A 15,205-nucleotide genomic window follows, 5' to 3' on the forward strand; every position below is an offset into this window, starting at 1 on the left:
CAGTTAGAGTTATTTTTGGTTAACTAGCATGTAAAAAAAGCTTATGACAGTACCCCAAGACCTCAAAATAAAGAAAGTTTTTTGTATAACTTCAACATAGAGATAGCAAAGAACATTTATTCTTCAAACAATTGTTAACATAAGCAGATTTTTAAATGATTTCTTAAAAAAATCTAAATTCTAAAATCTAAATCTAAAATCTAAAAAAATCTAAATCTAAAATCTAAAAAAAATTCTTAAATAATTAAAGTTCTACAGGTTATAAAGAAGGAATAACAATGGTTTACAAGTAACCGTAGTTTATATTTTATAAACAAATGGCTTTAGTAAAAGCCACAGTGAACTGTAATATAATTTATACCCAGAACGTGTTTCACAAATTACATCACATAATCACTTGCTTACGTGCTTCACCAGATGAAAAATAAATTCTAATATACAGTACCTTTTCTTCTTCCATGGCAAACATCCTTGCTTGTAACTTGATTCGGTGGCATAAAAAGTGGAAACAAATCAATATAGCAGTTAGGATTTATTCATGCAGCTTGACGAGGCAACATAGTTATACTTTGCAGGGTAATATACATAATTTTAAAATATATATCTATATGCATAGTCCTACAATAGCAGTAAGCTTGTGAATCACAAATTATTTTTTCAGGAAAGAAAAGACTTGCTTATTATTTGTGTGATATGATTGCACATTACAGCATTAGTGATAAAATTATTCATCACCATGTGCAACAGTTTCAGTCCTTATGACTGTTCTCTGCAACTTTTCAACACTCATTTATTGATTTATGGATGAAAACAACCCTGATTTGAAAGACTGAAACATGTTTTCAGACGTTGAACTGGATAAGTTACATTGCAGATCTTTTTCCATGGGGTAAGAAACAATTTGCAAAAGACATGCCATTTTTGAAGGTGGAGGAGAATGGAACAACAAACAAACAGAAAAGATTTAGAAGAAGCTTCTCTAGGATTTTCTGCGAAAGAAAATCCCAGGAAGAGTGGCTTACTGTGAAGAACTGCCAAATGTAGTATGTCTGGATTATTTTTTTTTTGAGCTATATATTCCATAATTTTACATGCAAAAGTATCATAATATGAACTGATAACTTGCTATTATGCCATCATATTCTGAAATCTTGGTGTCATATTGGAAAGCCTTATTGTGCTACCTGCTTTTTAAAAGCTGCCATAGCTTCTTTGTTCTGTTGCTGTAACATGTCTGTCTGATGCTGCAGAGTTTCCTGCTCATAGGAAATAACAGTATCATTTAAGTATCACTTACAGCAAACCATACATACAATCTTAAGGAAAAAATAGGTTCTTTGTTACATAATTTTAGAAAGACATAAATGATTAAAAGCAAAACCTGAAGATTAAAAGACGTTTATTAATTGGTAATCACCTAGGGGCTTCTCTTCTAGTTCATAACAGATAACAACTATCACCTCTGGAATTCAAATGTGTTGTTGCTGGGACTGCTATAAGCAATTCACACCCATCCTATCAAGCTGCTTAAGAAATCCTACAGTCACTGCCGTATTAAGACGGTATCTTCACACAGTTCCAGATAGTTATAATAGGATTTTAATCTTCATCTCCATTTAAAAGAAATACAATCTGTTATTCTGTTTTAGTTAAATGACTAAAATTTAACTGAAACTGCGTCAAAGAGCTGAAGGAGGACAGAACAGACTAAGTGAAGATGATCATAGTGTAAGACATTTATCATCCTGCTGCCTGGCTTTACTCACACCCATAAAAAAGCACACAAGAAAATGAGTTAAAGTCATACTATTATTTTTGAGTTTGCTATTGCTTCACATCATAATTTCAGACTAATACTATGCTCTGCAAGTTGACAGCACTTAAGATCTTTAAAGATCATGTTCCTACACTCAGGATAGGAAAAAAAATAGTTGAGGTGAAGTAATATGGAAGATATCTTTGTGAGATCAATTTTTTGAAATTCTGGGCACTAAAGAAATATTAGGTAAATGGAGTCCAAAAAAACTCTGTCCTTGAGCAACTATCTCAAAATGCAGATGTATGTTTAGCTATGAAGTCTTTGTGTGAAGTGGGAAATAATGATTAAGCAATAACTGTACAAAAACAAAATACAGACTGTTAAATGTGTGAGAAACTAAAATGATAATTTGTTGTACACATGAGAAGCCTATTTCTTCTTCTCCCTTAACCAGGAAATTGAGTTTTTCAGACAAAATGATTCTTAAATTAATACTTTCTCCACCAAATAGGCATTACTTTCAAATTCTGCAAGTGAGAGCTTCTGTCCTTTGATCTGAGTAAGAAGAGAATCTGTGAAGGTAAGGACTTATACCAATGTACATACAGATTAATTCCTTGTAAGATATTTATAAAAAGTTCTGATTTGCATTGAATTCCAACCAACAAGACATAGTACATGAATGAATATTCAGAGATGTAAAAACATGAATCTTGAGGAATAAGCCAAGTTCTCTCTTAGAACTGTTTTCAAAGACAGGTTCTCTAATGGGTGAAGGGCATACCAGGTATCCCAAAATCCAGAATTGTTAGCCGATTACCATCAATTAAACTATTCTCAGCAGATTATTCCTACCCACTACAGAAATAAAATTTTATAAGCATGGTACTGCCAAATTAAGTGACACTACTTTATAGTAATTCAAACTAATATTAGATAATTTATGTAAATAAAAGTTTAGTTTCACAGAATAGTCATCCTTTACATCAAACTTGTATAATTGATAACCAGATAAAAGTATTACTGAGCTCTTCAATATATACCGTATATTCAAGTGATATATTTTAATAATCTTAGATTATGTTTTTTAGTAAGTAACATGATTGATTATACATCACTTTCTCAGAAATTCTGTTTGGGGATATATTTTGCATACATGGCATGTATGTTTGGTGAAGAGGGTGTTAAAAGTATAAGAAAAAAATCACCTTTGATATTTCGATATTACATATAGTATACTGAGTATACTTACCAGATTTAAGAGTAAGTTCTCCACTTACTGTTTTCTCTACTGTAGAATTTTTCAACAGCAGCAACAATATTCTCAAAACATATTACAATTAGAAGGCAAATCTTTGTCTTAAATCAGAAACTTGGCTTAAGTCACATCTTCATTTGAAGCTAGTTCACTACATTTCAGACAAAATAGAATATATACTGAATAACAAAAAGGTTGGCAGAAAGGGATCCCTGAAGGAAAACAAAGAACTTTTTATAAGCCAAGAGGAGAAGCTGTCTACTTACTGAACTACAACTGAGATCAATGTAATTTTTGCATTCAGAAACCATGAGGTCACACATTCAGGCTACATTTCATACTTCTGCATTTTCATCTTCCTGGATCTCCAGAATTAGAAGCATATTTTGTTCTTTTGAAGTTCCAGAACTTTACATATGTGCTCACCTGAAGTTCCTAAAAATCTATGACTCATTGCTTACATTAGGTTTGCCACGTGCAAATTAAAATCCAAGTGTGGGGAAAAAAACAATTTATCTAACTGAAAGTTCCATCTTTTTATAAATGGTAAATTGAATTGTTATTAAGGTCTTGGAAAGAAGGGAAATCATCCCTTTTGAACCCAAATTATTAAGGACTGCAATGCTAGGTTAAGAAAAGCAAAGAAAGGTTACAAATTGAAAGCACTGTTGCTTCTCCAAATATAAAATGTTTCCTGTTTCTGTGCACATATATATCTTCCACGAAAAAAGCACATAGTTAGGATTATTAATTTAAGATGGTTAGTATGAACTCCAAGACGAAATAGACTTCCTTTACTACTAAGATGTTAAATATCCCAAGATCAAGGATAGAGCTGAAGTTATTGTTTTTTCTGTGATCGTAAAATATATAGAGTGAAGCCTTTTATCTTGTGACCTAGTGACAGGGGTCATAGGTTTGATTGTATTAGAGAAAGGAATGGATTTCCTATTAAAGCATAACCTCAGGAGCCCTAACCCTAAAAAGAATGTTAGATTCATTTTACTGAGAACATTCTGAGCATTTAAAAGCTGACATAACACTTCTGAGTATGTCTAACCTGTAAGTTACGGTTTAAAATAGCTTTTTTTTTTCCTGTGTGTGTGTAAATCTTATCCCAAAACACTACAAGTGAAACTGTTTGTACAACTGCAATGGTACTGGCACTTGCCAAAGCCAATCACAGTACAGAGATGTTGCCACGTAGCTTCCCCCACATTAACGTATCAAGATGCCTCATGTTGAAGTAATAGGACATTTAATTTAATATTTACATCCCTTTTATTTGAAGATTTCCAATCATGCCAAATATTATGATGGGATTATTCATTAAACAGGTTTTTAGATTGGGCACAATCAAAATCTATATGAAAACAACAGAATGACTAGACAAATTATAATATACCACATTTTACTACTAGAAGTGACAATAGCCTTAAGAAAGGGAATTGTACCAATCTACAATTCATATTAGTATTATCTTAAAATCAAATCCCAGCAGTTGAAATATTATAATCATGTAAGACAGTTACCTTCTGCCATTCAAGTTCCTGTTTCTCTACAACAATTTTACTTATATGATCTTCATAATTTATCTCTGTTTCCTAGTTAAAAAAAAAAGTGAAAATTTAAGACAGTTACCTGCACATCAGACACCAACATAACTTGTGTGTTCTTACTCTTTCTTTACAGTCCATTACACAAAACAGTATGTGCCTATACACTGCACAGCAAGAAGGAAACAACAGTTCTGTATATGTGGTAAAATGGCAGATGGCTATCTGCTATTCTATCTAACAGCTCAGCTGTTTCCGTCAGAAAGCTTGCAGAATAAACAACATAGATTAACACGCACAGTAGAACATTAGGAGCTAGGATTGTAGCTCTCAGTTGGCAGGAACAGTTCGCACTTCATACATATTCTCTTATGCATCTAACAACAAAACCAGACTCAAAGGCAATAAAACAGACTTGACTTTACTTCACAGTTGAAAAATAATTGAATATCCCGATCAATCAAGTCACGATATTGAGATGAAAAGAAATTCAGCAAGCTGCAATAAATGCATCAAGAATCAATTATTAATCAATGACACAGATAATCACGGTAATGAGTCAGAATCTTTGGGACACTAACGATTTCACAATGACTTCATTCAAAGCACTGACTCTTTACTTATTATTATTTATTTTGTCATCTCCCACAACAACTGAAAGTTTGTGCCAGCTATTATATTGTAATTATGGAAAGTGAAATATTTATCCTGATGTTTTCTGCCCAGAAGCCTGGTGATTTATCAGATCAGTGCAAAAATTTAAAGATAAGTCATGGATAAACAGCACATTTTTGATAAGACGAGCTACCTGAAAGTCTGAGAAGAACATTATTAAAGTTTAAAGTTTCTTCACAATCCAGAAGATGGACTAGTAACAATTAGGAAGGTGTGTTACATCTCCTGTGCCAACAGAAGCACCTTGTCAAGAATAAAACTGCTACTGTGACAATAAATAAGATGCATCTGTTGTTAATCATAGTTCCTAACAAGTTATGGTTGCTTTCCTGAAGGACTGTGGTATTAAAGTCAGATTTTCCTAATAGGAATCACCTTCCCTTGCAAGTCTTTTTTTTTTTTTATATTATTTTTAAATAAAAATACAAGCACTGGCCTTCTTTTACAAATGCAATGCTCAAAGGAAGAGCAACAGATTCTCCTCAAAAAAAAATAAATCACAACCTCTCTCAAGAACAGTACTTAGGCCCTTTATGTATATAACAATAGACAACTCACTGCTGTCCTGTTTATATATAGAGCCAAAATAATATCTTTAAAGGACTTAAGACTTAAAGAGCTACACTAATGTGTTGCTCTGAGCTTCAGAAGGCCGATTTCCTGCCTTTTCTCTGCACACTGATCCTTTCCTTGAACAAGTGACTACATTAAGGTTAAAAAAAAAAAAAGGAGAAATTAATCTCTTGATACCTGTTAAGTAAAACTCTGTTGAATTGCAATACCATTAACTGCTGTTATGTACCATAAATTACAAACTGAGAAAACAAACTACCTCTAGATGAAGTAAAAAAAAAAAAAAAAAAATCAGAAACAATGAGAGAAAGAAAGTAAAGTTCTTCCTCCTTCCTATCCTGAAGCAGATAATACAAATATTTGGCTGCAAAGAATGACATATGCTGCAGCTAAAAAATGCAATTCTTTCTGAAACCCTGTACAAAGGAGAGGTTTACGTACAAGGATATTTATAGTGCTTCAATTCGTGCAAGAGTGTTTTAAAGAAGACTTTGCAACCCTTTCTCACTTAGTGTAACATTTGATCCATAGTCCCACTGTATTATCAATAGAAGTAAAATGGCAAAATATGTCCCAAGGTGATTTAACATAGGTTTTTGACAGTGACATCTTTTATAGGTTTTAGGGTCAAAACTGACTTCCTTGATTACCAGGCAGTTTACAGGCACATGTGTGGACAGAAATAACACACGCTTCTATCCATAGGAGGCTACTCCTAAGTATTTCAGGAGTTACCTGCTGGACCTAAAAGCATGCCTCAACACTCATGTCAGCGTGACATATAAAATATTGAACATACATTTTAAATTAAAATTTGGTTCACAGAGAACCAGAGAAGTTCTTTAGCTCTTGTTTCTATGATACGTACTTAACAGGTTATAGGTGGAAAAGGTACCTAAAAATTTCTTATGCCTTATGGTAAAAAAATAAATTAAAAGAATTGAAAAGATAACAGGGTGTCTCTATTCTGCCTTAACAAACAGTACTTCAGCATTGCAATGACTTTGTTTTCCCATAATAATCTATAAGCAATTAATAATAATACATTCTAAGTTCCCTGGAGTGATAAAAACAAAATAGGTTGACTCACAGCTTCTTACATATCTTAAGCAATTTGTGCCACTAAACTACAAATATTATTAGAATTAAACATAATTAGCAAAAAGTTTTGTACAGAAGTGTAAGGTCATAAAACCCGACCCTTAAAGTGGGTGACATAAATTATTCCTAAACTAATAAAAATGCACTGCAGTTATAATTCTTCCCAGACTCCATATTTCTGCCACTCCCCTGGGCAGGCACCAGCATATACAGCGGACAACTAAGCTGGGAGAAGGACGTGACCAGTTCTCCCACGGATCAGATCTAGCTTGGTGGAACACAAATATTTGTACCGGTGCAACAGAAGAAACAGTAACACATTGCTGCAGGTGTTGTAGCAAGGACTCATCCACACCGGCAGAAAGACTGCACCAGAATATCAGAAGTGCCTGTGCAATTGAGTCCTAATATGCTTTTTCATAACATGCTACTCAGTTTTTCAAGAATATTAATTATTTTGAAAACATGCAAACTAGTCATTCTATGATTATTACATTTCTTCAGATCTATGAATAGAACTCTCATTCTCTTCTTAATAAACTCATATAGTTTGCTATACTTGTTAAAACAAAAGCTTAAGTTTAAAGTTGTGGGTTTTTTTTGTTTTGTAAATTCTCTGAACTGTGACTAGCTTCAGAAAAGAAATACAACTATAAGATAAAGTGATAAAGAAAAAAACTTAACATACGCACTTGGATTCTGACCTCACTAAAATTAATAGCAAAAATATCACTAATTTCAATGGTTGTTGGAGATCAACAAGTACCTATCCATATGAAACGCATGAAATAAATGGAAAGAATGTAATATTAAAAAAAAAAGCAGCAACACAATAGTGTTATAAATTCTTGACAAAGCAAACTTCCATTCATATAGGCCAGGCTTACTTAAATGTAACAGTTACCTAAATAAAACTAAGCCTTTAGTATCTAGAAAAAATAATAATAATTTTAGTACCAACTAATAAAAATACTTTTATAAAAATTTGGATTGACAGACTATTGTAATCAAGCATATACACCATTTCAATTTTTAAAAGTGTATTTTAAATCTTAATGAGTACACAAATTGAAAATTTTACAATTGATCTCGGAAACAGCATGTTAAAATTTAAACCCTAATTATAAGCAATAACTGCCATATCCACACCAAGTCCTTTACATTTAACTACATAAATACAAGTTTGAAAACAGCATTAAATTCCACTTAAATGAGCTCTTTGCTTTGAAACCTAAGAAGGATAAGAACTGAAGTTCTCTATGGGAACAACACTCCAACTTACTCCCAGATTATAAAGGAAAATCTGGAAGCTCTCAAAAATGTGTATATATGTGTAACTACTGTTGAAAAAAACAATAAACATAATAAATACTTAAAGTGAGAATGACAATTATATGATAAGTGTTTTCATGTGAAACCGCTAAAAATTATAAGCCTTATCCATCATTTTTACTTCTTTCAAAGGACATTTATAGTTTACCCACTTTGAAATGAAGGCTTTTAAAACTTACGAAGCACTTTTTTAAAAAGTTCCTACAGCTGTTTAATAAGACCAAAACATTTTTGTTATACTTGGGAGCATAATGTTGTATATAACTTTGATGAGGTATCAAAAAACCACAAAACCTTAAAAGTGTTCATTTTTTATTAGATGCCTTAGGACTACATGGATTTAAGTGTTTTTATAAAAAGACTACCATAACAATAAAAGAGGAGTAATTTGATGGTTTATTTACTCGTTATAACCTTTAGAAAGTGTCAAGCCTTCTTTAAAGTGTTTGCTTCAGGCTGTAGTTTTACAAGATGGGCTGTGGATTGGTCAAGCCCCCTCGATTCTTGACCCTGAACAGATTTAGGAACAGAGTACAGCTGGCTCATGTCCAAGCAGCCAAAACTGCTGTTAGGTACTTTTATTATCTTTTTCAAACTCATAATCTACCTCCTACGAAATTGCACATCCAATTTCTCATGCAGCTCAATCAAATAGTACTCATAGAAACTACAGTTTGATTGTTTCATGCTATAATTAGGATATCCTTCATGAACTAAACAGTCAAGTACAACTTTTAGAAGACTGCATAGATATTCCTAAGTTCCTCCTCTCACTAATTTCCTCTTTTTACTCTATCATTTAAAAAAATATCAAATCAAGCTCTTCACTATACTTATTGTTTGCTGGCTGTTTGAATTATTCATTGCAATAAACCTCACCAAAATCTTTCATTTCCCTGACATCCTCTTCAGTTTTACAAGTCATTTCTGCCTTATCCCCCTTCTAAAAAAGTAGGTGCCCCTCTCATTGACTCAAGGTACAGTATTGAAATATCTTTTTTTTTTTTCTCCCCAGGATTCTACTCATCCTAAGAAACAGCTTGAAGATACCTTAAGTCCAGGCTCTTTTGCAAACAAACAAGAAAACAAACACAAACAAAGAACAACACACCCCAAAAGAAAACAGCAACAAAAAGCTTTATTTTTGCAACAGTTTCATTGAATCCCACAGGTTTGAGTTCTCAAAATAAATGGACTCCCCTAAGCAGCCTATATTGCTACTGCAGGTGCCTCTGGTGCCCCTTTTAACTTCATTGCCACTCTGTGCATCAGAAGGCAGAGTTCTGCAGAACACCCTTCCAACAAGGTTCAGCTTTGGGTATATAGTGTACTACTACATACTATATACTATATTACCATAACAGTATACTACTGTTAGTTTAGGTCTAGATATAGTGCAACCAGTATGATCTTAACTGGCAAGTCCACTAATGTTTTAATACCTCTAATAACTCAAGCTTAGTCTTTACGGTTTGCTTCTCCTGATGAGTAACTTTATGGTTTTATCAACTTAGTCTTCACTTAGTATTGCAAACACCAATTTATCTTCTGGGCATAAGTGACATTTTCAAATGCTAACCTACCGCTTTCCATTTTCATCTCAATACTGAAGTCCACTTGCCCAAGTTATCTGTGAAGCACTGCTAAAATCATTATTTAGCTCTGCTAGCACAACTACACACATCTCCATTCTGGAACAGGCTAGCTCAGGTATCCTTGCATGGCACTACACTGTGCAGTGCAAACCCCTTCAGAGTTGCCAGAAAGCATGAGTATGTTTTATGAATGGAAGAAATGGAAGAGTAGTTAAAGTGGGAAGAGCTCCTTCATGACCTCTCTGTAAGAAAACCTAGAAAAAGGCCCCTGTACTGAAGAAGTTGGATAAGAATAGCCAGAGGGCAAAGTTAATTCTTGGTAATTTTTACTGAACAGATGAAATCTGTTACAGAATCTGCAGTATTAAACTGACATTCTGATGTCCTGGTTAACTATCAGAAAGGGCTTCAACAGGTGCTTGTTTTCAGGCGTAGAATCGGATCACTGAAACTTATCCTCTGCACTAAAGAAAAACATTAGTAATTTTTTTAAAATCGTCACTAAATTCAATCTTTTTTTGTGCTCAGCTAATCATCACCTACATTGCTTCAACTGTTACCAGAAATCCCCACATCTCGTGTATTAGAATATATTTCTATGCAAATCAGGAAGAACACCCTCAATTTACATTTACATTTTTCCTGCTAAGGATATTTTTCTGTATCTAGGCCAAGAAAGAAACTCAATACACAACATACAAGCTTTCTTGTCCTCATAAACATTGTCTTCAAACCTACTGTCACTATCCTATATGCATCGTACTTCAGGAAACGTAAGAGACTTCCAATTTCACTTACTGTACAGCAACTTAATAGCATTAAGTAGACAATATTTATCTGTTAAAAAAAAAGGATTGCCTCATATTACTCAATGAAATTAGACCAAATGATTGCAGAGCAATGCTGAGAGACTTTGGAACAAAGTGAATGAGGTATTCACCACAAAAAATCATTTGTCTGATTGGTGCATGATGACTAGGACAGCTAAAGCAGCAAAAAGGTAACAGTAAGACTGCAAAAAGATAAGACATTCAAGCCCAATCCCTGGGGGAGGGGGAAGTAATAGTTTAAATATATACATATATATAACTAGAAGCTACAAAAAATAAGTCTGTTCATACTAAGAACACATACTCTATGAACAGACTAATGAATAAAGTGAAGGTCTGCTAAGTATAATAGTTTAAGTAATGCATTGTCTACAATAAACATGCGCACTCACCATCGACAAACTGGGATTAAATCTGTAAGATGACGGAATATTCATTTACTTCAATAAAAAAATAAAATTATGAGCCAATTCTCCAAATTATTTTTGAAGTTAATTACAACTATACATGTAACAAAGAAAAGTAGAAAACATGCTTTGAAGTAACTCAATGCATTTATTTAAATGAGCACATTCAGAAAAATCAAAACAAAATTTTATTGTATGGAGTATGGATTGAATCAGTTCTCAAAATATTTTAATACTTAAGTGTTTAATTTTTAATCTATCTAGTTTTGCACAGATTATTTCATCTGTGAATTTACTTTCATAAGTTTGCATTTATACTGCAGTACAACCTTATTCAAGTTATTCAAAGCAGTTTATTAAACCCCAGATATATGGTAGTTCCTGTCATGAAGAGAATCCTGTCTAAGTGACAAGCAAGATCAACAAAGGGAAGAGAAACAGAAGCAAACAGATGTAAGATCTCTCATCTAAGGTCAAGCCATAGGTCAAATACAAAATCGAAAGAAAAACCCACTACACTTGGCTATACTGCCTCCACTGGGTTATCAATTTGCTACAAGCCTCACAAGCAACTTGGAAAAGAAGTTTGGAAAAGAAGTGGCAAAGGAATCAAGAAACCAGTAGAGCTTTAACTCTGCTATCTATTTAGCAGATGACAATGGTTTAATTTAGTCCATTTTGTTCTTGTCCATGGGAAAACTATCACAATGCAAGACAAGCACTGTAATTCTCTGAGTTCAGATTGTATTTTGGTGTGTGCACTACCTTTTCCTCAGGACTGAATATAAATTTACAGAATAACCCTGCGGTGATTGGATTTGTAAAATGCTTAGAGCCGAAATCACCAAAGGATTTTGTAGCATTGTTCTTTTAAAGCGAAACATCTATAAAGATTCTACTTTAAAAAAAAAAGTGAGTGGCACTATGCATGGCCATATTAATTACCACTGCATGTTCAAAATATTAAAGTTTTATACTCCAATTTTCAAACATACTAAGGAAGCAGGCCTAAATTGATCATTAAACCCAACAAAAATGCATGCAGGTACACTTTAGGCTTTCCAATTGACTAGGTGTAAAATGCTTAATTTTTTGGACATACAATTCTAATTAAAAGCAGGTAATTTTATTATTCTATCTTATTTTTTTTAAGGATGAAGGAAGGTGCAGATGTTTTAGCAACTGAGTAGCATGTCTTATCTATGGAATTGGTTCTTGGAATTAACATCAGCCTTGAAATTAAAAAAACCTTTAACCAAAAAATTGCTTACCCTCTTGAGGCAACATTGTCTAAAATAAGTCACCTACTCTTGTAATATAGCAGACACAAAAGAGAAAGACAAAAACAAAAATATCCCCAAAGATGAAGCTTCATAGCACTATAAAATTTTAAGACTCTGACCAAAGATATTAAAAATGCATGGTTATGTTAACAACATAAATGGAGTCTAGCTAATATCTTAAGGTACACTCCAGTAATAATTACAGAAGGTCCTCAGGCTTTAATTTTTAATACAAGAATAGGCTAGACTAAACATCATCATTGTAATAAGAGTTTAGGGATGAAGCTGTGGTGAATTTCAATAATACTGCACCAAGAAAGTGGGATTGTGCACTTTTTCCTTCGATTTTTTATGGCAGTAATTCTTTGGTTTATGTTTTTTAAAGAGAGGATTACAGCATTTAACTTAGATCAAAATGAGCATACATCAAACATGTCATCAATATTAATATTTTAAAGTAATAATACACATCTTTTGAACAGGTCAAATTCATCAAATGCAGAAAGACATACTTTAGATCTTCCAAAAATACAACAGTTCAGAAATGCTAAAGGGAGAAATAGAAGAAAAAGCATGTCCTACACACAATTGAGAAATTAACCACAGAAAAATATAGCTGCCTTCAACAGTGCTGAAACAATTTCACCTTAGTACTACATGATGATCCTACTCTTATTTCAAAAAGATCCCCTACCCCACCATACTCATATACCAGTACTGTAGGGTTCTAACCTAATAGTTTAATACTTGATTTACCATGTGCTAAACAAGGAAGACTTATGGACTTAGCAATGACTTGGATTAGCTTTTCTTCCTTTTCTTATCAACAGCCGCTCTTTAAGAGAAGACTACAACAAAATACAAAAGCGTAATGTAGATCATTTTTCCATATAGCCTGGTGATCAACTGTAGCAGCTTGTACATAATTATAGGAAAGTCAAATTCATTATTTCCATGCAACCCTGTTGTCTTGTGCAGCCTACACAGAAAATTTAAATTGTGGACACTGCCTAAGTCCATGTGATTTTTTTTTTAAAAGCATATTTGTAGTTCGTGAATTACTTAAAATACAGTATGCAATTTACCCATACTTACGCAATGGTTTCTATGATTACATACAGGAAGACAGAAGTAAAACATCAATATAAAAACGTTTACCCTTCTTATACGCAGTTCTTCTATAGCCTCCAATAAACTTGTTTTAAAGTCTAACAGTCGAATGGAAAGCAATGTCTCTGATGGACTCTGAAGATTGGAGTCAAGTGTCTGTGGTTTAAAGCCTTCATCCATTCTTAAAGCTTGTCTGCAAAATAAAAGTGTACATTTCCTCTTCAGTTTATCTTTAAGAGGATATTCAAACTGCAAAATTGCAAATGTGGAAGCAGATTTTTTGCAAAGAATAAAAGCACTCATTATAGCCGTTATGCAATCACTTTTTCCATTTTAAATTCATGTGTAATATTGCAAAAGAAAACAGCTTTATCATTAATTCACCATACTCATTTGTTTTCCTCTTTATTTTGGGCTTGGTTTCAGTTTTAGATGAAGACTGATGAGCACGAAGGAAGAACTCCTCCTCCCCCCACCCAGCTACTGCCCTGCACTGGCATGAAGGTACTGCAACTAACACAGCAGGCCATGAGAAGCGTAACACTGCCTACCTCAAGATGTCAAAAGTCATAGATCAGGCTTGATTTTAAAGATCTTCCAACTGACTTGAAATAATGAACTAGAGGTGATATTTGGGATTTCTGCTTGTAAGAAGAAAACTTTTCCTTCTATTCCCATGAGATCAAGTATCAGCTTTGGGGCTTTAAGCTAGCTACACCAACGGTTGTTGAGTAATGTTAGTACAGCTCCTAAGACACATAAGCCTTCCCAGGGACAAAGTGTGTTTTAGTGACATCAGAGAGTACTACAATACTTTTGTCAGTTTTGTAGATCAAATGATAACTGAAAAGATAGCAATACATATTTAATCTGCATTTTGCAGATTTTATTTATTTACCTGTCTATATATGCAGACATGTATATACACACACGACTTAATCTCCAGCAGTGTGCTAGAATGAACCCAGTCACGTACACTCCTTTAACACAGTTCTACCCTGTCCCCAGGGCGCACTGTGGGGGTTTCTGCACCAAGAACTGAAGAGGCTGGGGCAGAGCGCAGGAGTTACGACCGACCTGGCCACTGCTGCACAACCCTGGGGAAGGAATTCCTGGAGGAAGAGTGGAGACCTGGTCTGTATCATGGGGCCATAACAACCACAAATCAGGACTCACTGCTTTTTCTTCTGTTGTCTAAATAAAACCCTAGCATAGATCAAATTTAAACTGCTTGATTGTGGATAATTGATTGATTCCCTGCTGAGTTACCCCACCACAAGAAGTTATTCCAACTAAGTTACTGAAATCATGGTTTTGCTAAAAAACAGGAAAAAATGTCTGAAATATTTAAATTATTTTGTTAATGTCAAAATATGTGTTTGAAGGGCTTCTAAAGGAAAAGAGATGAACAGAAGTCTGAATAAGAACAATGTACAAACATGTACAACTTCAAGCAATTTTTTTTTTTTAATTAAAGCTCTAGTTAAAAAAAACTTTTAGCCAAAAATTTAGAATTAAATCAGCCCCTGGAAAGCACACATGAATTCTTTCATCCAAGCTCTCAAAAATTGTTCCCTACTGATAGATACCGTACCAGTAATTCATAAAGCACAAACAACATTTTTATATTATACCAAATATTGGGAGGTTATCACAGCTACAAAGCTAATAACAGCACTAATATTATGCATAGTAAATTAGGCATGAAGCCATTTGATTTCAATTT

The 15,205-nt window shown here is 33.6% G+C and overlaps 1 protein-coding gene across 1 annotated transcript in view; it reads right to left on the reverse strand.

The window, feature by feature from the left end:
* Nucleotides 1-15,205, reverse strand: part of CCDC73 (coiled-coil domain containing 73) — a 94,661-nt gene that overhangs the window by 42,184 nt on the left and 37,272 nt on the right. Inside the window, exons 4-7 of the mRNA XM_040558741.1 lie at nt 13,528-13,672; nt 4,550-4,621; nt 1,185-1,256; nt 446-481 (exon numbers count right to left, since the gene is read on the reverse strand). Of these exons, the coding sequence (XP_040414675.1) occupies nt 446-481; nt 1,185-1,256; nt 4,550-4,621; nt 13,528-13,672 (325 nt within the window). The remainder of the gene's footprint in view (nt 1-445; nt 482-1,184; nt 1,257-4,549; nt 4,622-13,527; nt 13,673-15,205) is intronic.

This window comes from Cygnus olor, chromosome 5 (genome assembly GCF_009769625.2).
Source record: "Cygnus olor isolate bCygOlo1 chromosome 5, bCygOlo1.pri.v2, whole genome shotgun sequence".
Lineage (NCBI taxonomy): Eukaryota > Metazoa > Chordata > Aves > Anseriformes > Anatidae > Cygnus > Cygnus olor.